This window comes from Lygodium microphyllum, chromosome 6 (genome assembly GCF_053477565.2).
Source record: "Lygodium microphyllum isolate KBCC chromosome 6, Lygodium_microphyllum_v1.1.10, whole genome shotgun sequence".
NCBI classification, from domain to species: domain Eukaryota; kingdom Viridiplantae; phylum Streptophyta; class Polypodiopsida; order Schizaeales; family Lygodiaceae; genus Lygodium; species Lygodium microphyllum.
Window position 1 is genome coordinate 79,751,444 of NC_141140.1, and position 20,936 is coordinate 79,772,379.

General features: G+C 42.8%; 1 protein-coding gene across 3 annotated transcripts in view; it reads left to right on the top strand.

Moving 5' to 3' along the window:
* The window catches only part of LOC148034723 (beta-phenylalanine coenzyme A ligase-like), a 70,748-nt gene extending 52,418 nt beyond the window's left edge, over positions 1-18,330 (top strand). For all 3 annotated transcript variants that reach the window (XM_087679684.1, XM_087679683.1, XM_087679685.1), the window contains 3 exons: positions 17,508-17,575; positions 17,670-17,772; positions 17,872-18,330. In XM_087679684.1, coding sequence (XP_087535810.1) covers positions 17,508-17,575; positions 17,670-17,772; positions 17,872-17,985 — 285 coding nt within the window. In that variant the 3' untranslated portion in view covers positions 17,986-18,330. The remainder of the gene's footprint in view (positions 1-17,507; positions 17,576-17,669; positions 17,773-17,871) is intronic.
* Positions 18,331-20,936: the final 2,606 nt, after the last annotated feature.

A 20,936-nucleotide genomic window follows, 5' to 3' on the forward strand; every position in this document is an offset into this window, starting at 1 on the left:
TCATATAAACCAAAAGTTGTCTTGAATGCTCTTTTATGAATATCTTGCGAAGCAATTCTTATCTAATGATAGTCGTTCATCAAGTCAATCGGGCTGAATACTTTGGATCCATCCAATCTATCCAAGATATCATCAATTCTTAGAATGGGAAACTTATTCTGAATTGTAATTTTGTTAAGGGCTCTTTGGTCCACACAAATGTGCCAAGATCCATCTTTCTTCTGCACTAAGAGGACTGGAGAGAAAAAAGGTGAGGAACTGGGTCTTATTAGACCCTTCTCCAAGAGCTCATTGTGTTTCATAATCTCCTCTTGTTATGTTGAACTCACACAATAGGGTGGCCTATTTGGAGGTGAGATCCTAGGAATGAGATCAACGTGATGATCTTCTAGCCTCTCTGGTGGTAACTCCTCAGATAAAGCGTCTGCAAAACAATCTTCATACTCCTTTAAGAATCTCATTTGCTTCCCATTCATATTTGAGATGGACTCTTTAATTCTAAACTCTTTGTTAGAATCTTTGACAAGAATCAAGTATGAGAAAATAGACGTTTTTATTGCTTTAGAAATTTGTACATGGGATAAGATGGGAATAGAGTTTCCTTCCACTCCCACATTAAAAGATACATGTTTACCCTTGAAAGGGAATCTGAACTTACTTTGATTCCAATCAATGGCTAGATCTATTCTTCTATGCCAAGGTATTCCTTTTACAACATCACAATGACCAAGATCTCCTATGATAAAACTCTCACGATCTACATAATCTCCTATCTCAATTCGTAATTTTTGTTCTCGATCTTTGTGAGAATCATTGTGATAATCTTGCCGTCTTTCAGAGGAATGATGAGAACACTCATCCTCTGAATCATCAAAGCTTGCAAATTGATGATAAGACATCTTTTGTGACTTGCAAAATACCCAGTAAATCTGCGTTTGTTGAAGACAGCCCCTCAAACAGTGAAATCAACTACAGGTTTGCGATAGAAACGATGTAGATGGTCTACCTAGAGTAGGTGAGCCATTGCCTGCACAAAAAAACAATTGCATTTGCTGAAAACACTGATGTAGACTGTCACCTACGGAAGATGTGCTGCATTTCAGCAAAATGCTGACGTGACGGGCTGCGTTTGCAGTCTGGGGGGGGGGGGGGGTTGCCTCAGTTCTAGTCACCTTTGTGTCCTCTCGCTTGGTGATGATACCATGTGAGAGTGTGCAATGAAAGAAGAACGCGAACATAGAGAGAAGGGAAGAGAGAGACAACGGGAGAAGGAAGAAATCTGCATTGATTGAAGATGAATGCGGAAGACAAGAGTGTGGACTAATCAGTTCTTGCATGCAGTGTGAGACGTCAGTGCGGGCACCTGCAGAAAAAAAAATGATGCTGTACAGCCAGCCCAACAGCTATAAATAGCTGAAAATATGACAAACTGGCTGACCTGCATCTAGGGCCCAAAAATGAGCCGACCTGCCAACAAAAACTTGCCAATTGTAGTAAATGCAGTCTGATTACAACAAAAGGCTGCAAAAATGATGACATGGCAGTCTAAAGCAGTTTGAGTGTGGCAAAGGGCAGCAAAATGACTGGAAAACATAGAAAACACATGAGAAATGCACACTAAATTGTTAGAGCTCCATTGTCTCCGTCAGACTCTAATAGGAGCTCACAACCAAGAGAATAGATTGACAAACCCTAAAAGAGGTAGGCTATCACAAACATGGGCATCACCCCAAATATCAATTTGATACCTTTACTTCCAATGCCAAGAATCCGGTCTAAGTGTGATGACTTAGTTCATACCCCCCAAAGAAATTTAACTTCAAATAAAGGTAAGAAGAGCTGAAGAGGTGCCATGCACTAAGATTGCACCTTTTGTGCAAAAAGACAAGCTAAACTAACTAGTTGTCTAAGTTCAAGCAAGGAAGAAGGATTTGACAAAGAAGCCAAAGAAGATAGCCCAAGTACTTGACTTGGCAATGAGGGAAAAGTCTCTTGGCAAACAAACCAAGAGACCTAAGTTCCCAAGGCAAAGGCTCGAAGGAAGGGAGGAACTGTGCAAGGTGCAACCCAATGGATTGTCTCCCTTAGGTCGTGGCGCTATATGGCGACAACTAAGCCACCACACCTTGACTTGAATGGCGCAACAACTTGGTATTGCGTCTACAAAGTTTGGCTTACAAAGCCATAAGAGTCAAGCGAAATAAAGTTAGAACTTTGAAGCCTTCACTTCTCAAATATAATTGAGTGAAAAAACAACAAAGGAAAAGAGTCTAGATGGGGAGATATTGGCTAGGTTGATAAGAAAAGTTGTGTTAAGATCCCTAAGTTGTAGTGTGACAGACATTGATTAGCTTGGTAGAAAAGATTGAGTTAAGACCCCACTAATGAGTCAAGTGTCGACAGACACTGATCAGCTTGATAGAATGAATTGTATTAAGTTCTCGAAATGCATCAAGACAGCCACTCTTAGATTGTGGAGGACAACAATCCATTGTGCAAGGGTAAGTGTAAGAGAATTGTAGGTATACCATGGTATTGCCTATGGATATATCTATAGAGGAGTAAAAGTCACTTAAGCTCAGCTTGGGATATGCTTCTACATGTGATTTCCTATGCTTAATGGTGAATCCTCACATGTGTGGCATCATGAGGTTGTAGTCCTGAGATATGCCTACGTGTTGTATCTTTCTATTTCATGAATACAAGGATTCATTATTGATATATTATGTGTCCCTTTCCACTGTGACATTTCTATGCCTTATGAACAAGTTACCACTTGAAGTCTCATGAAGGTTTGTAATACACCCTCCCCCCTTGCCTCCCGATTGAAGGAATATATTTTTCTCAACCCAACTCCCTTAGGGATAAGCTTAGTTACAATGTACTTGACAGTGAGAAGTTCTCATTCTTGTAAGATCATGGAAAAGATGTACATGCTCGTATGCATCATATACATACACTTGCTATGAAATAAGGGAACTAATTTACAAATTGAGAGTAAGGTTGAACAGAAATAGCCCTTCTATATGGCGGATTAGTAGTACATCAATATGGCTTTCTTTTTGATCTTGTAATGGAAGAAGAGCTTGAGAAGGAGATGTTGTAATGAATTTATAGATCTGTTGCCCTAGAAACTATTAGTGAAAGAAGAGGGAATATGAAAATATTTGAGAATGATGGGCTATTTCTGTTCAACCTTACTCTCAGTTTGTAAATTAGTTGCTATGAAATAAGGCAACTAATTTACAAACTGAGAGTAAGGTTGAATAGAAATAGCCCTTTTATATGGCGGATTAGCAATACATCAATATGGCTTTCTTTTTTATCTTGTAATGAAAGAAGAGCTTGAGAAGGAGACATTGTAATGAATTTATAGATTTGTTGCCTCAGAAACTATTAGTGAAAGAAGAGGGAATATGAAAATATTTGAGGATGATGGAGCAAAGGATGATAATAGAGAGAGAAGTGTGTACCATCTTTCTTCTTATCCACTATATGGATCCACCTTTTTTTTTTTTTGCAAGTAAAATGTGGCCGATTATATTACTCAAAAAATTGATTACAACAAAGTGCTCATGCTCAACAGAATAATTGGAGCTGATGTAAAGTTATCACTACATCATGTATACAAGCCTCTCAAGGCGGTTTAGGGGGGATGGGGGCAAGAAGCCATGGGAAAGTGGTATATCGCCAAACGGGACTTCCTGCTTGCATCACAAAGAATAGGCCCTGGCCGCCCCAGGTACGCATGAAGTGACCACGGAGCTCCTGACGAGCCCTGGACTCGCCCTGCACCTGATCCCATCGGCCGCAGAGGGAGTGAATGATGGAGGTCCATAGCTCTGCTAAGGTTGCAAGTGCTGAAAGTTTCTCTCCGCCGAAAGCCACCTGGCATTACGCCTTCCAGATATGCCATCCAGTAGGACTCCCTATGATCTCCCATATCTCTGAGCGGTTTGCTGTGGACTCCAGTACCTGGCGGATGGGTAAAGCCTCCAAACCAACCACTGCGCATGACCCTGCCTCGATCATGAAAATTGTGTCCTGCATCCCGGCCTCATACAAAAGGTGACGGCCCTGGCTAACTGCTTGCCAACAGAAAGCTCCCCATGAAATACACCCGAGGCTAGGGGCTATACGTCGAAGGATACGGCATGCTCCTCTCCACACAAGCTGCGCCTCACAAGACCAAAGGCAGTGCTTTGGGGTTTCTAGAGGCTGCTGTGTGCAGCGCTTACAACCTCCCTCCTTCTGCATTTGGGCAAGTTAGCTTCCCACCTCTAAACCTCCATGTGCCACCAACCATAAAAAATACGACACCCTCCTCGGCCTCAAGCTATCCCATAGGTGGCACCAGAAGGTCTGTTGGAAGGGCTCCGTGACGCTGTGCTCCGCCCAGTGCCTGCTACGTGACGGCACCCAGTCCATATCCTCCTGCATCAGTACATGTCTGCCAATCCTGGCAGTGTATTCTAGGAACCTGGGTGGCTTTTTGGCAACCGCAGAGGCCGGCCATAACCACTCTCCTTGATCCCACTCCAGCTCATCAAGTGGTCTACCCTCCCAGATCCAAAGGCGCCACTCCTTGAGCTCCATCCAGAAAACATAGGGGTCCAGTCGCCAAGTCTTCCCCTGAAGACCCACCACCTGAATCCTCCTCCATGAAAGGGTGATATGGATCCACCATAATTAGAGACTACTCGCATTAGTGACTAGCTCTAATACACTTTTTTGTATATCTAGCATCTAGTAATTACAAAGGAAATAAATTTTAAGAAATTATTGACTATATAGATATACTAGAAAGGATGTAAGTTCTTTTTTTATTGTGTTTTGACAACCCTTTGGCATTTATTCAACTGTCATTAGTTGAAAAGCTTCTTCATATGGTCAAAGAATGTTTAGATAATCTCGCATAAATTTTTCATCTATCCATTGTGTATTTGTCATGGGTAAATCTTTAAATTTCAGCAAGAATTTGTGTGTCACAAGGTCATTTCTTGTGATTCAATCCTTCTGAAACAAGATCTATTCAAGTTTCAAGAATTGTTATTTTCTTCAACTTTTAGAGGATCTTTAGCAAAAGGGATTCCTCCAGTTCTGGTCCTATGTAAGGCTTAAGAAAACTTACATTAAAATCAGTGTGTATTTTACAATGAGCTGTAACTCAAGTTGATAGGCTTAAGGAAGTTGTCTATACTTCTAAAAAATAAAGCACACCAAAAGTTACTTATGTTTTTGGAATCTCTATGTGAGATGATTTTAAAAGGTATATCATTTAGACTAAAGATATGATGAATGAAAAGTCTTATAGCTTTTGAGGATTTTAATGTTTATGACATGGAATAAAATGTCTTTTTCTATTGTGTTTTGACAACCCTTTGGCATTTATTCAACTGTCATTAGTTGAAAAGCTTCTTCATATGGTCAAAGAATGTTTAGATAATCTCGCATAAATTTTTCATCTATCCATTGTGTATTTGTCATGGGTAAATCTTTAAATTTCAGCAAGAATTTGTGTGTCACAAGGTCATTTCTTGTGATTCAATCCTTCTGAAACAAGATCTATTCAAGTTTCAAGAATTGTTATTTTCTTCAACTTTTAGAGGATCTTTAGCAAAAGGGATTCCTCCAGTTCTGGTCCTATGTAAGGCTTAAGAAAACTTACGTTAAAATCAGTGTGTATTTTACAATGAGCTGTAACTCAAGTTGAAAGGCTTAAGGAAGTTGTCCATACTTCTAAAAAATAAAGCACACCAAAAGTTACTTATGTTTTTGGAATCTCTATGTGAGATGATTTTAAAAGGTATATCATTTAGACTAAAGATATAATGAATGAAAAGTCTTATAGCTTTTGAGGATTTTAATGTTTTATGACATGGAATAAAATGTCTTTTTCTATTGTGTTTTGACAACCCTTTGGCATTTATTCAACTGTCATTAGTTGAAAAGCTTCTTCATATGGTCAAAGAATGTTTAGATAATCTCGCATAAATTTTTCATCTATCCATTGTGTATTTGTCATCGGTAAATCTTTAAATTTCAGCAAGAATTTGTGTGTCACAAGGTCATTTCTTGTGATTCAATCCTTCTGAAACAAGATCTATTCAAGTTTCAAGAATTGTTATTTTTTTCAACTTTTAGAGGATCTTTAGCAAAAGGGATTCCTCCAGTTCTGGTCCTATGTAAGGCTTAAGAAAACTTACATTAAAATCAGTGTGTATTTTACAATGAGCTGTAACTCAAGTTGATAGGCTTAAGGAAGTTGTCGATACTTCTAAAAAATAAAGCACACCAAAAGTTACTTATGTTTTTGAACTCTCTATGTGAGATGATTTTAAAAGGTATATCATTTAGACTAAAGATATAATAAATGAAAAGTCTTATAGCTTTTGAGGATTTTAATGTTTTATGACATGGAATAAAATGTCATTGCTTGCTAAGCTATTAATTCTTGTCCAAATCATGGAGCTTATCTCCAAATAGGCCACCCTATTGTATGAGTTCAACATAATGAGAGGAGATTATGAAGCAAGTGAATGAACTCTTGGAGAAGGGTCTAACAAGATCCAATTCCTCAACCTTTTGCTCTCCAGTCTTCTTAGTACAGAAGAAAGATGGATCTTGGTCCATTTGTGTGGACAAGAGGGCCCTCAACAAAATTACAATTCAGAATAGGTTTTTCATTCTAAGAATTGATGATATCTTGGATGGATCCAAAGTATTCGGACGGATTGACTTAAAGAGCAGCTACCATTAGATAAGGATTGCATTATCAAGATATTCACAAAATAGCATTCAGGACAACTTTTGGTTTGTATGAGTTTCTTGTGCTACCATTTGGTCTTACCAATGCTTTTATAACCTTTAATAGAATGATGGGAAGAATATTTAGAGCACATCAGAATTTTAGAGTTACTTTCTTTGATGATATTTTGATTTATCCAAAAGATGAAGAAGAGCATATGCAACACTTGAAAATTGTGTTTCGAGAATTCCACAAACTCAAACTTTATGTGAATGACAAAAAGAGTGAATTTTTTCTAGAAGAGATTCACTATCTATGAAAAGGAGTTAATGGCTATTATTCAAACTTTAAAAAATTGGAGACACTATCTTTTAGGTGGAGAATTTCTCATCAAGATAGACCATGATAATTTGAGATATTTTCTCAACCAACCAAAGATTTCTGAGAAGCATATTCGATGGGCCAATTATTTAGCTGAATTTAACTTTCAAATACTGCATATTCGTGGGAAGCAAAACAATGCAGCTGATGTTCTGCTAAGAAGAACTTAGATTCATGCAGTGTCCATGATTCATCATACGAATTTCACTAGTATAAGGGACATGTATGCTTCTGATGAATATTTTAAAATTATCTGGGAGAGGTTATAACTTGGTAAAAAGGTAAACTCTTATGCTATCAAGGACGGATTTCTTTTGATGGAGAATAAGTTGTGTTACTAAAGATTTCACGCCTAAAGTAATGGAGGAATGTCATGTGACTTCTTGCATGGATCATCGTGGTATTTTGTCCATAATCAAGACACTTAAAATGTATTTCTTTTGGCCAAGTCTTCGATAAGACATTGAACAATTTATTAAACAATATCTTGTATGTCAAAAGAATAAGTTAGATCGCCAAAAGCATGCAAGGCTTTTGCAACCATTATCAATTCCAAGCCAACCTTGGAAAAGCATTGCTATGGATTTTATTTTTGGCTTGCCAAAACAACAAATGACAATAATGGCAAATCGACTATATTGATAGGTTTAGTAAACATGCTCATTTAATTCTAGTAAAAAAGACTATCAAGTCTCAACATATGGCTAGAATATTTTTTCAACAAATCTTTAAGTATCATGGGTTATCACAATCCATTGTGGGTGATAGAGATCCACAAATCACTAATCTCTCTTGGCGAGCTCTTTTTGAAAATTTGGGTACAAAGCTTACCTTTTTTTTTTTCTTACTATCCTTAAACAAATGGTCAAAGTGGGATAGCCAATCTCATAAAATTGGATATGATGAAGTGCTATTGTCATGAAGCCAACCAACAATGGGAAGAGTATTTAGCTTTGGTAGAATATGTTTATTACAACATAGTTGATACTTCTATAGGTAAAGCACTATTTGAGATCATATATGGAAAATTACTCTTATTATTTATTCTTAAAACAAATGAGGAGATATTTCATGCCGATGAGTTCATTCGTGATATGAATAGAGCTTTTGCCCAAGTTAGACGAGCTATCCAAAGATCTTAAGGAAAAAAAAACAAAAAAAAACATTAGATAAGTATCGAAGCCAATTGATTTTACAAGGAGGAGATTGGGTGTGGCTGAAATTTGACAAAGCTCATCTAAGAAGCTCTAACAAGCCTTCATCCGAAGTCACTAAGCTCGCACTAAGAAATTATGGGCCATTTCAAGTCATTGAAAAGATTAATGATGTTTGTTACAGGTTACAACTTTCAGAGCATTGGAGAATTCACAATGCTTTTCATATCTATCTTCTGAAGTCTTATGAAGGGCCTCCACAATTAGAACCTGTAATAGTGGATCCACCTGAAGTAGATGAATAGAAGCAGATGCTTTAACTAGAGAAAATAGCCTTTCATATGATCAAGAAACGAGCAAGAAACATTTCTAGAAAATTTCTTTTGAAATATAAAAATTACTCTTATTTAGATTTTAAACGGATGCCATAAGAGTATTCTAAAGACTATTTAGAAATACTTGTAGCTTATGAAGAAACTGTAAGATAAAAAATACTTCAACCAACGTCTCGAGGACAAGATAGATTTCAAGAGGGAGGGATGTAACAAACCTTTTGTATATCAATTGTTACCAAGACATATTGGCCTAATGATTTCAAATTAATTTGATGCTCATGTACTATAATTAAGTATATATTCATTTTTTGTTATAAGTGTTTGAAAATTTGATTAAATGCTCATCTTTCTATTTAAGGGTGGCTAGTGGCTAGAACATCCTATAATTATACTTGGGTCGTCATTGACGAGATACCCAAGAGAAACTAAAAGTTTAGTCAGACAGTTAGATTGACAAAAAAGCTTAGATGACTAAGACTTTTACACTTAGATAGTCACATTGAATAGAAGCCCATATAATGAATGGTTTCAGAAAGTGAAACCGAATGCTCATGAAGGAAAAAACAAACCAAGAACCGGTGAATCTATATAATGAAGCTATCTAGAAGCTAAATTTGGCGACTACTAAAATTTAGGAGGTTACTATTTTTGAAAGTTGCTTAAATGGAAGTTTTACTCACGTCAAATGCTCTGAAATTTCGTAAGGAACAAATTTGTCTTTAACAGCTATCTTAAATTCTTAACCATTTTAGAGATTTTTAGAGTAGAAGGTTTGGAAGCTTCTTATCTAGAAAAGTAGCATATGGCATCTAAAAGAGGACATGTGTCATTTTGAAGAGAAGTGTCCCTACACTTGTCATTTTCAGCAAACACTTATCCACTTGTAGCCTTTTTTTTTGCAAATAAAGAGTGGCTAATTATATTACTTTAGGAAAAAAATCTTTGAATACAAGGAAGTGCTCATGCTCAATAAACTAACTGGAGCTGATGCAAAGTCATAAATATATTAAATGTACAAGCCTCTTAGGGCGGCCTAGGAGGGATGGGGGCAAGAAGCCATGGAGGGGGGGAGGGGGGGGAGGGGCATAACGCCATTTGGAGCTGCCTGCCTGCATCGAAAAACAGGGCCGTCCCAAGTGCGCATGAAATGACAGCGGAGCTCTTGACGAGCCCTGAGCTCGCCCTGCACTTGATCCCTTCGTCCGCGGAGGAAGTGGATGATGGAGGTCTAGAGCTCTGCTAAGGTTGCCTGTACTGAAAGTCTCTCTTGGCCAAAAACCTCATGACACCGCGCCTTTCAGATATGCCATCTAGTAAGACTCTCTATAATCTCCTATACTTCAGAGCGATCTGCTGTGGGCTCCAGTACCTGGCGAACAGGTAGAGCCTTTAAACTGACCACTGCGTACGACCCTGCCTTGATAATGAATATCGTATCCTATATCTCGGCCTCATACAAAAGGTGACGGCCTTGGCTGATTGCCTGCCAGTAGAAAGCTTTCCAAGAGATGCATCCAAAGCTGGGAGCCATGTGGCGAAGGATGCGGTATGCTTCTCTCCACACTAGCTGGGCCACCTCGCACGACCAAAGGCAGTGTTTTGGGGTTTCCAAAGGCTATTGTGTGCAACACTTACAAACTCCCTCCTGCATTTGGGCAAGCCAACTTTCCACTGTCAAGCCTCCGTGTGCCACTAGCCATAAGAAGTATGATACCCTCCTCGGTCTCCAGCTATCCCATAGGCGGTGCCAGAAGGTCCGTCGGAAAGGCTCTGTGATGCCATGCTCTACCCAGTGCCTGCTACGTGACGGTGCCCAATCCATATCCTCTTGTATCCTAGCAGTGTACGCCAGGAGTCTCGGTGGCTTCTTGGCGACAACTGTGGCCGGCCATAGCCACTCCCCTAGATTCCACTCCAGCTCATCAAGTGGCCTATCCTCCCAGATCCAAAGGCACCACTCCCCTGAACTCCTCCCTGAAGACAAAGGAGTCCAGTCGCCATGTCTTCCCTTGCAGGCCAATCACTCAGATTCTCCTCCATGCAAGGACAACGATCTCCTCATTTTGCTGCCCCCTGTCAAGAGCTAGACGCCCCCCCTGCTGTATGGTGAAGAAGGTCCCAGGTGGAGTGCCACACCCACTCTACTTGCCACCTAGAGGGGGATACCTGTTGGAGAAAACCTAGCGGGCCATATCTCCCCGGGCTCTATTGGCTCTCGTATCGGGGGAGCAAGTCAGTCCTGAGAAATTGCTGCATCTATCTCCCTTCTCCTCAGCTCCACTCCTCTTTGGCAGCCTGATACTCACCGCAATACCTCCTCGTCCACCAACCTGTACACCTCTTGCCATGCCCTTATGGTACGAGCCAAGCCGGCCTTCCACTCATAGCCCACTGGATATGGGGGCACCCGCCAATTTGAGCCCCATCCTGATCTTTGATCTGGGGGTTCCAGATCACCGGTTGACGGTCTATCTCCTCCTGGTAGCTTGGGGGGCTCTAGATCAGGGCCTTATGGAGGCTCTGCCACACTCGGAGCAAGTTGCGTAGGAAAGGTGATCTTGGGGGAGGGGGGTGATTTGGGCTGATGTGAAGATCCATCTCAGGGATGGCCTCCACTCACCACTGAGCCTCGATCTGCACTCTTGAAGACCCTTTTGTAGTAGGATCTTCCAAGTCTTCCCTCCTGGTGTGAGACCACGGATGACTAGCTTGCCCAAGAGGGCCATACTCTGATACTCTGGGTCTATGATCTCGAGCCCTCCCTTTGAACGATGCCGTATGATGGTCGCCCATCCCACCTTGGCCTTAAAATCCCTGGAACCGTCTAATCCGGACCACAAGAAGTTGTGCACCAAGCGGCGAAGCTGTCGTGCACAGGATGACGAGAAACACCAACATGAGGCGATGTACCAGGCCGTTGCTAGGAGGACTTGATTAACCACCAGGGCTCGGCCTGCTAGTGAGAGGCGAGCCGTGCTCCAATAGGTTAGCTTCCTCCAAATGGAGTTGAGGACTGGAAGAAACTGCTGGGCAGGAGTGATGTCAAGTCCCACTTGGAACCCTAGATAACGGACGGTCTGCCATTTGCTCACTTATCTGAATCCCAGATGGACGCCCCACTCCGTGCTAGAGTCCGGGTTTGTGAGAAAACCAACCGACTTCGGCGAGTTGATTTTTGCTCCCGCTGCAAAACAGAACACCTCAAGAGCCAACCTCACTCTCTCTAGCATCAACACATCATCCTCAATGTAGAGTGATGTATTATCTGCAGACTCTAAGTCTAGCAACTCCGTCTCCCCCCTTGCGGGAAGGTGGAGACCGCGTAATCCGCTCACCCGAGACCTGAGGAAGTGGGACATCGCCTCTGCAAAGAGTAGGAACAAGTGTAGGGCAGTGGGCAACCTTGCCGGACCAATCTCTCCAGCCGAAACTCCTCCCTCCGCCTACCACCTATGAGAACCCTGCTCGTGGCCGATTTGTAGAGTGCGGAGACCCCGCGAATCCAAGCCTGGGGGAAACCCAACCTCACCATGGTGCCCTCTAGGAAATCCCAGTCCACCCTGTCATAAGCTTTCTCGAAATCCAAGATTAGTACGGCCAGTCTCTGCCCACTGTGCTGGGTCTACTCTGTCACCTCAAAGAAGGTGAATACATTATCAAGGATGCTCCTATCCTGGACAAAGCCTGTCTGTGTGCCATGGATAATGTTTGGAAGCACAGGACGTAGTCGCCTACCAATCATCTTTGCTAGTGCCTTATAGGCCACTGACAATAAGGTGATCAGTCTCCACTGGGAAAGCTCCGACTTGTCTCCCCCTTTAGGGAGAAGACTGATAAGCTTGCCGAGAGACTCCCTGGCATCTGTCTTGAGGTCAAAATCTCCTGGAATACCACCAGTAGGGGGTCCTTCACCACCTCCCAAAAGGTAGTGAAGAAGGCCTTAGAGAGGGCATCCTCTCATGGGTATTTCTGCCCCCATCGTGTGTATGGAAGGCCTCCTCAAGTTCCTTCTTTGTGAAGGGGGCTAGGAGGGAGCGTCCCATCTCCTCTGTGATGAGGAACGGGATGTGATTCCAAATCTGCTGTCTACATCGTTGTTCCCTGGTCGCTAAGGCTGTCTGCTGCTGGAATAGGCGCCTGTAGTAGTCGGTGGCAGATAATGCTCAAATGAGGAACCTTGGCCCCTACCCACCAGTTGATGTCCATCATACAGCCTGGCCACTATTGGGAGAAGAGTGTTAAACCCCCTTCTCCCATCCACAGGGAGATGTGGTCTGCCACTTGGCTCTTCACCTCCTTCTCTACCTGAGTCGTCATCCATCCTCCTGTGTGAGAGGTCTGGCATAGGAAGGCATAATTTGGTCCATCCGGTGGTGCTAGTAGATGGACCTTGCTGCTCCTAGCCTTGCGTACCACGAAGAGTCCCACCTCTAGGGGTAGTGGGAAGACTCCCGCTCTGCAACTCTCAAATAAGACCACGGCCCACTGCGAAAAAACTCGTGGTAGCAGTTGCGCCTGTCTCGAGTAAGTGTGGCGTGCGGCATGGGTAGATGAATTGGTGGCTTTGCAAGGGGGGATAGGAGGGCTGGAGAGCCGATGGATGGAAGATGTCGGTGTTTGGGGTTCCTCATCTCCTGGGGGGGGGGAGGGTGGGGATGGGTGGGGGAGGGGTCGCTTGAACTGGGTGGATATTAGTGGGGGGAGGGCAGGGCCCGAGGGGGGGGGGTGGTGAGGATCGGGAGACGATAGGGAGGGTGGAGGCACCCGGCGGATGTGGGGAGGGGGCCGTGTCTCTGGGGGAGGGGGGGGTATATGCTAGAGTTAAGGGAGGGGCCGAGGGGGATGGAGGGTGTGGGGGCTGTGGGCACTCAGGTGAGGCGGCTTGAGATGTCTCTGTGGGGGGTAGATGTGGAGATTTATGGACCTTTCGGGCAGGGCAAGGAGGGGGGTGGTGCGTGGTGCTTTGTCGGGGGGGGGGGGGAAAGGGGGATGCTTGCTCTCCATCACCTTGCTGTGGCTGTGTTTGAGGAGTTCCCTGCGATCCCCCCTGCCGTCTCCCTCTTTGTCGTCTTTGTACTCGTGTAAAAACGTCCGCATCCACCTGTGGGCTTGTAGGCGGGGCCGCCCTCGCACTGAAGCGCGTGCACTCTACTGCTTGGTGCCCAAAGTCGTGGCAGCGCAAGCACTGCCTTGGCTGCCCTGTCACAATGACCTGCTTTCTAAAGGAGTGCTTGCCCACCTCAATCTCTAGGAACTGTGGGATATTCTTGACCTCTTCCACTGCCACCCGTACCTTTGGAACTCGTGCTGCTGTCACTACATCCATGAAAGACGCAAGGACAATGCTGAAGAGCTGTCCAAAGTCTTCCACCAACTGGCGATACTCTATTGCCAGGCCAAGGAAAATAAGGGTGACCGAGTGTCGAAGAAACCTATTGTGGAGTGCAAATGCCTCCGCAGTAAAGCCACTGTACCAAGGGACCATGTATATGACTCCCTTCGTGGACGCATAAGGTGAATTGGCAAGTAACTCGTGAGCTGTATCTGCTGAAGTGAGTTGGACTATGAAGATCTCTTGGCCCATTAGGACCGCCTCCACGATTTGCGCTGTGCCGACGCGTAGGGTGGAGTGAAGCCAGTCTCGAAGTTGGGCCCTTCCTGGGACTGTCCTACTACCTGACCATAAATTGCTGTTTCCTTTAGCTCCAGCTCCTTAGCTCGGACGGCTAAGAGCTGCTCCTCAAAGAGGACGACGCGCAAGGTGTTTGACTAGGGGGCACTCCCTGAGTGCGTCGGCGTCTGACTAGAGGTTTCCATTGTGTTTGCCTTCTGAGAAGACTGCCAATCACGTCGCGGTGCTAGCTGAGGGGGAGAGTTGTTGCAGATAGAGGGAACAACTGGAGGGTCGGGGGGGAAACGATGGCCAGAGGGGGGGGGGGAGGGGGGAAGGTTGCTGTTTTTGGCAGTTGGGAGGGGTGTTGCACACCACGGATGGTTGGGATACGACGGGCGCCGTACGGGGGGTGGTAGGCTTGCCGGACGGCGGAGCCAAGATCGCGGACAGACGCAACGCGCTGGAGGGGAGGGAGGAACAACAGGGCAGGCGGGCGGGCGGGCGGGGGAGCGGGGGTGGATGTGGCGGCAGTAGACAAGCCGGCCGCGATTCGTTGGGGCGGAAGTCGGCAGGTAGGCGTGGACGGGCTGTTGCGAGCCATTGGGACGAGAGGGACTTAGCGTGGGGAGCGAGCTAATGAATAGGCGCGATAGGTCTGGGGCCGGTGCGATTAGACGGAGCGGGGGACAGCCTATGACGTGACGGGCGTGAGCTTGCAACCAATTGCCATAGAGAGCCAAAGATTTGGGGTAGAAGATAGACTCGTTTGTAGCCTTTACTTTTCACTTTTGAGTACCCAAGACCACACCTATATATTGGAGGTCTCTCTCTTCATTTGGAATAAGCTCTCATGTTAAAGTTTCAGCCACATGCTTTGTACTCTTCCATCTGTCTCTCATCCAAAAATCACTTTCTACTTAGTTTGATCTAATCCAAACACTAAAGAAGAAAATCAACTTGTTGCTTAAAGTTTGGAGAAACTAAAGTTTCAAAATCCTAATTTTTAGAATTGCAGCAAATTAGTCCTTTTGTATATGGTTTAGGCACTCGGTGCCCGTGGTTTGTTTCAATAAATGCTTGTAAAGGGGGAGATGTTGGTTTTGGACCCCTTCGTCGCGTGATGGAGTACGAGGACCAGAGATGCCTAGGTCTTTTCCTCTTGGAGCTCTGGAGGCACCGCACAACACTATTGCAAGACAAGAGGCCAGCTCGTCCAAAGGGACCCACACATAGAGCCGTGACAGTCTTTTTCCGCAGACCTGACTTTTTAGACACTACTAACCTAGGAAAGACAGAACCATCCTGCTAGACACCTTACATGCCACACTGTGGAGTCACATTGGATAGAGCCGTTTCCCCTTGTCAAGCACGATGGCCCTGTCTACCAGGACCATGTTCGAGGATGCTGCACCACAGTCGGATTAGAGCCATTATTATGAGACACTGAAGACTCACCACCAGGCATATCAATGAAGCAGCTAGGGACTGCATCATAGCTGAGATCATGTGGAGATCTTGAGATCAGCTATAGCCTATTGTCTCCACCACATTTTTGTACATGGTTCTATCAAATCGGGTTCTCCTTTTCTTTTCTACCGATGGGACAACACTACATGTGGTTCAACCCTAGTATAGTCCCATTGTATAGTTATTCTCAGCATGGTTTCATAGGCCACCCACTTATTTTTAATGTTATCTTTACCTTAATGATAAGATGACATTAGACATGGATGTACTTGGGATTTTGTCTCATAGCCACATTGGCCTTATGTAGACACTACTCTCTCTCTCTCTCTCTCTCTCTCTCTCTCTCTCTCCCCCCCCCCCCCCCCCTAAATGTCATGGTGATAATTGATCGAGTTGGTTAAGTTCAAAGTATTGTCATTCCCATGTTCTTCCTCATGCTTATAGAAGAGAGTTGAGTTTCCTTAAGCACCTTCTATTGAACAGGATGAGTGACACAAACACAATTATTCATGAAAAAAGTCTTTAATGGAATAATTTGGTTGAGAACTTCTTTGCTGTAAATTGGCCCAAATTGTTGCAAAATCAACATCTTGGTCATAAGTATTCCTCATTGCTTGAAAATCTTCTGCTTTTAGTTTTCAACATTCATGTTATCTTTGAAATCATTGACATAAAGCAAACAATGTTGAATACAATCCTTGATTACTTTAGAGACTTGCATATGGTTTACAATTGGATGGTATCTCTAGACACTCTAGCTTGAATCTTGTATTTAAGGATGTTGGCATAGCTAGATCACTCATAATGCCTTTAGTTTTCACTCCAATTAATGTCACATTGCTCAATTGAAAGGCCTTCTTCAGTGGGGGCTTGATATGGTACAACATGCATGGCTTGTCCCTAGGAGGATTTGGTCTCATGGCATAGCCTCATTTTCCTCCTCCACTCTCCTGTCCTCTTAGCTCATCTGTGGCTCGTGTACTTTTTCAGTAATTAATATAATTACCATTTGTTTGGAGTCTACTTTTGTTAATCAGATTTATCACTTGCTTATTAGGGATCGTCATTGGTTGGCAACTAAGGGTAATTTTGTCTTGAGCCTTCGTAAAAGCAGGACATGGTGGTCATCGACTATTATGGAGAGCTGGATCGATAAAATCCATTCAAATGCAAGGTCTTTCTTTGGAGAATGCTGATCGGTGGCTTGCCTCTTGCTTCAGCCCCTCTCTAGATGAAATATATCTAATGGCTCTTGCTTCTTTTGCACTAAAACATGGAGTCTTCTTGTCATAAGTTTCTTTCTTGTCCGGTAGCAAGAAAGACTTGGTCTCTTCTGTTAAAGATTTGGCGACAATTGGTGGGACTTGTACTACGTCCCTATGATTGGGTGTTAGCCAAACATGAAAATAGTGTTTCTCTTTGTGTGTTTCTTGGTATGTTGGCATAGCTAGATCACTTGGAATGGCTCTTTTTTTCACTCTGGTTGATGTCACATTGCTCGAGTGAAAGGCCTTCACTAGCAGCTTGATATGGTGCAGCATGCAGGGCTTGTCCCCGGGGAGGATTTGTCTCATGACATACTGCATTTTCCTCCTTGGCCCTCCTGTCCTTTTAGCTCATCTGTGGCTCTTGTACTTTTTCAGTAACTAATATAAATATGCACAGAGAGAGAGAGAGAGAGAGAGAGAGAGAGAGAGAGAGAGAGATTTACGAAAAAAAAAAAAAAGAGAGAGAGAGAGAGAGTACAACAACAATTCAATTATCTTCACGAAGAAAAGAGAGTACAACAAAGTATTTATTCTCAACAGGTTGCACCAGCAGAACTAGAGGCATTACTTCTGTCACATCCTAAGATTGTTGATGCTGCAGTGATACCGTACGTTAATCACAGCGCCTTTTCTGTTATGGTCAATTTTTTGCCATATTTTGCAGTCTTTGGATTTATGGCGATAACTTTACTCCTTATGCAGGTACCCAGATGATGAAGCAGGTCAGGTTCCTATGGCATTCATTGTGAAAGAGCCTGGGAGCGTATTAACAGAAAAGGATGTGATAAAATTTGTGGCAGAACATGTAAGTAGTATAAAAGAAAGAGAAAATAGTGTAGGGAGGCAACATAGCTATATGTATAGTCCAATCTAAACCTATTATCATTTCATTGGGTGATCATAGGTGGCTCCTTACAAAAAGGTCCGGAGGGTAAGCTTTGTCAGCAGCATCCCAAAGTCTGCAGCAGGCAAGATACTGCGGCGTCAGTTGGTCAATGAAGCCATGTCCAAACTATGACACACAATTGACGGGCTTGCTATTGTTTGCAACCATTTCCTAGTGCAAGCAAAGAGTGTAATCCTTAGATGTACACAGCCAGGGAGCATTGTAAATATAGTTCTGCCTACAACACAATATTTCCCAGCCTCAGCAATGATATTCACTTATGCCCTAATTATGGACTCTTGTTTGCGGCCATTTCATAGTGCAAGTGTAATTCTTACAAGTACAGACAGCTAGGGGGACATTGTTTGTTTAAAACAGTTCTGTTTGCAGCACAACAATTCCCATCATGAGCAATAATATTCACTCAATATAATCATATCTTAAGACTAGCTAGATTTGGCTCACAGCCATTGTGTGTGTGTTTCTTTTATCTCCACCTGTTGGTTTACCCTCCTCTCCTTTGTGTAAGCATGTTCTCTGATCAGTTTCATACTAGTGCAGGTTCAAGCTATTGCAGATGGCCACAAAAGGACATGGAAAACGTGTCTGTCACATGCAAGGTATGGCCTCACAAGTGTGGATAAGGCAAGTAATTGCAAATCTTAGGATCCCAATTCAAGATTTGAACTGCGCTATCAATCAATGATTCTGTGCGCGCTATGGAAACCACCCACCTGCCCAACTTCTTGTGACTGATAGTTATTGAAGACTATTGGTGTTTGTGAGAAACTTTACCTTCTTAAAGGAAATATTTTCCTTATTCTCTTTCAGCAATTGTTTCCATATGCACACACATACGTGAACGGAAGCATTGAAGACTATTAGGTGTTTGTGAGCAATTATTAATAGGTTTGCCTGGTCTAAAGTCTGTGTCTTCTTCTGAAGAAAGTATTTTCCTCATTCTCTCAGCAATTGTTTCCATATGCATACACATACGCATATGGAAGCGTGGAACAAGTATGGTTGGCTATTTTGACTAAACCATTTGCAAACTTAAATATAGGTACTAGATTCAACAAGATCTACCATGTGAACATTCCAAGAATGCATCTTTAAGAGCAAATAGATTGATTGCATAGTCAAAGATTTTTAGTTGCTAAGTAGATCAATTGTCCTGAATTGGTGAGGCTTAAGAGACAAGTTTTCAATGTTCTAGGTTCTCATTTGTCTTTTGTATGGCTTGCACACTCTTGACCAGTTTTCCATACGTTCTTGGCAGTTATTTGTGGAGTTGCCAGTAACACATGCACACGCACACGCACACACAACCTATAATTTTGTATCACATATTCTTATACTTATGAAGATTGATATCCCTCTAACTCTTCCTTCCTATCTAGGAGTATGGGTGTTGCATACTTGGATTCTAAGAGTATTGGGATACTAAACTTGGATAGCACACTAGGATTTGCCACTCCTAGTGGTATAATGCTTCCACATGTAAATACATATCACTTTTCGGCTTGTTAACCTATGACAGTCCCCCCCCCTTCTGCCCCCCCCCCCCCCCCCCACACACACACACACACACACGCTATTGGTCCTCCATCTCTTTTACAAGCCATATACATGTAACTACTTGAATTGTGTCCAAGCCTTTTTCTCTTGCACAACTTTATTGTCTCAAAACATGCACGTGATATCTACTGAGCCTAACATTTTAACCATGCACATTTCTCCAATTACAAAAACCTATACTACTCTAGGAAGTCATATATTCCTACACACAACACTTATCCATGTTTCCCTTTGTTTATTCATACATATATACATATGCTCATATTCTTGCTTATATCACATGGATATGTTTTCTAATTAACTTTTTTTCCCCATGATCTATTGGCTTACACTAGCTCACATCTTACACCTACTACTTTTCTCCACTCATACTTAGCAGCACTTTGATCTATTGTCTATATGTAACACACGCACTCATAGACGCTCCTACATCTTAGGTCTATAAACAAAACATACACATATTTGCATCCTATACATACTTTTTTCACCTTTTATACACATTTCGAGGTTGGAACTGATTCTCTCCATTTTTACACTTTGGCAGACGAATACTTGGGGAGTAGTTATACCTATTGAATGGTATGTAATGATACTCTAATACGATGATTGTGGGAAGAATATTTGCCCAAATCAAGGCTAGTATGTAGGGGACCGCATCTCCTTAACTAGATATTAGCATGCACACATCTATCATACATCTCCACTATCTAATGTTATGTTTCTCCCTCTCACTGGCATTGGATTTCTTAGCTACTTTGCTACTTGTAAAGAGACCATCCAAGAAGATTTACATATTGCAAAGCACAACAATGCTTGATCTTGTCAGTGGTGCGATGAATTAGGTCCATTTCTTAAGTCTTTTACTCCATAACTTTGATAAAACCTTCTCCACCAAAACTTTAGAGGAACATGATAAGTTCATAAGTTAGCGAAACCTTCCCCCCCCCCCCCCCCCCCCCCCCCGCACCATAGGCATACCAATCCCCAAATGGTAACAAGCTTAGAGCCTTGCAAAAGGCTTCAAAATTTGCTCTAGAGAGAGCTTTTGTAAATACATATGCTAATTTGTCCTATGTAGGGACATAAACCAAGTCAACCTCCCCTGCATGGAGCCTCTTTCTAACATAACGATAATGCACCTCAATGTACTTAGTGCGAGCATGAAAAAACGAATTCCTCGTCGCAATTGCTATGGCACGTTGACTGTCAATATAGATAGGAGCTAAGATCGATCAATAGGTATTTGAGCCATACAAAATTTAATGTTGTAAATGTTAATTTGTATTTAGCCTCTCAACTAGATGTGGCCATTGTAGACTATTGCTTGCTTAGCCAAGAAATAGATGAATCACCAAGCATGAAACAATTACCACTAGTGGACATTGGTGTGTTAAAACAACTAGCCCATGTGTGTGAATGCATGCACACAAAGAGAAGTGCCTTTAGGATAAAAAAGGCCCAATGTTTGAGTGCCTTTGCGATAACCAAAAAGACATGTTTAACAG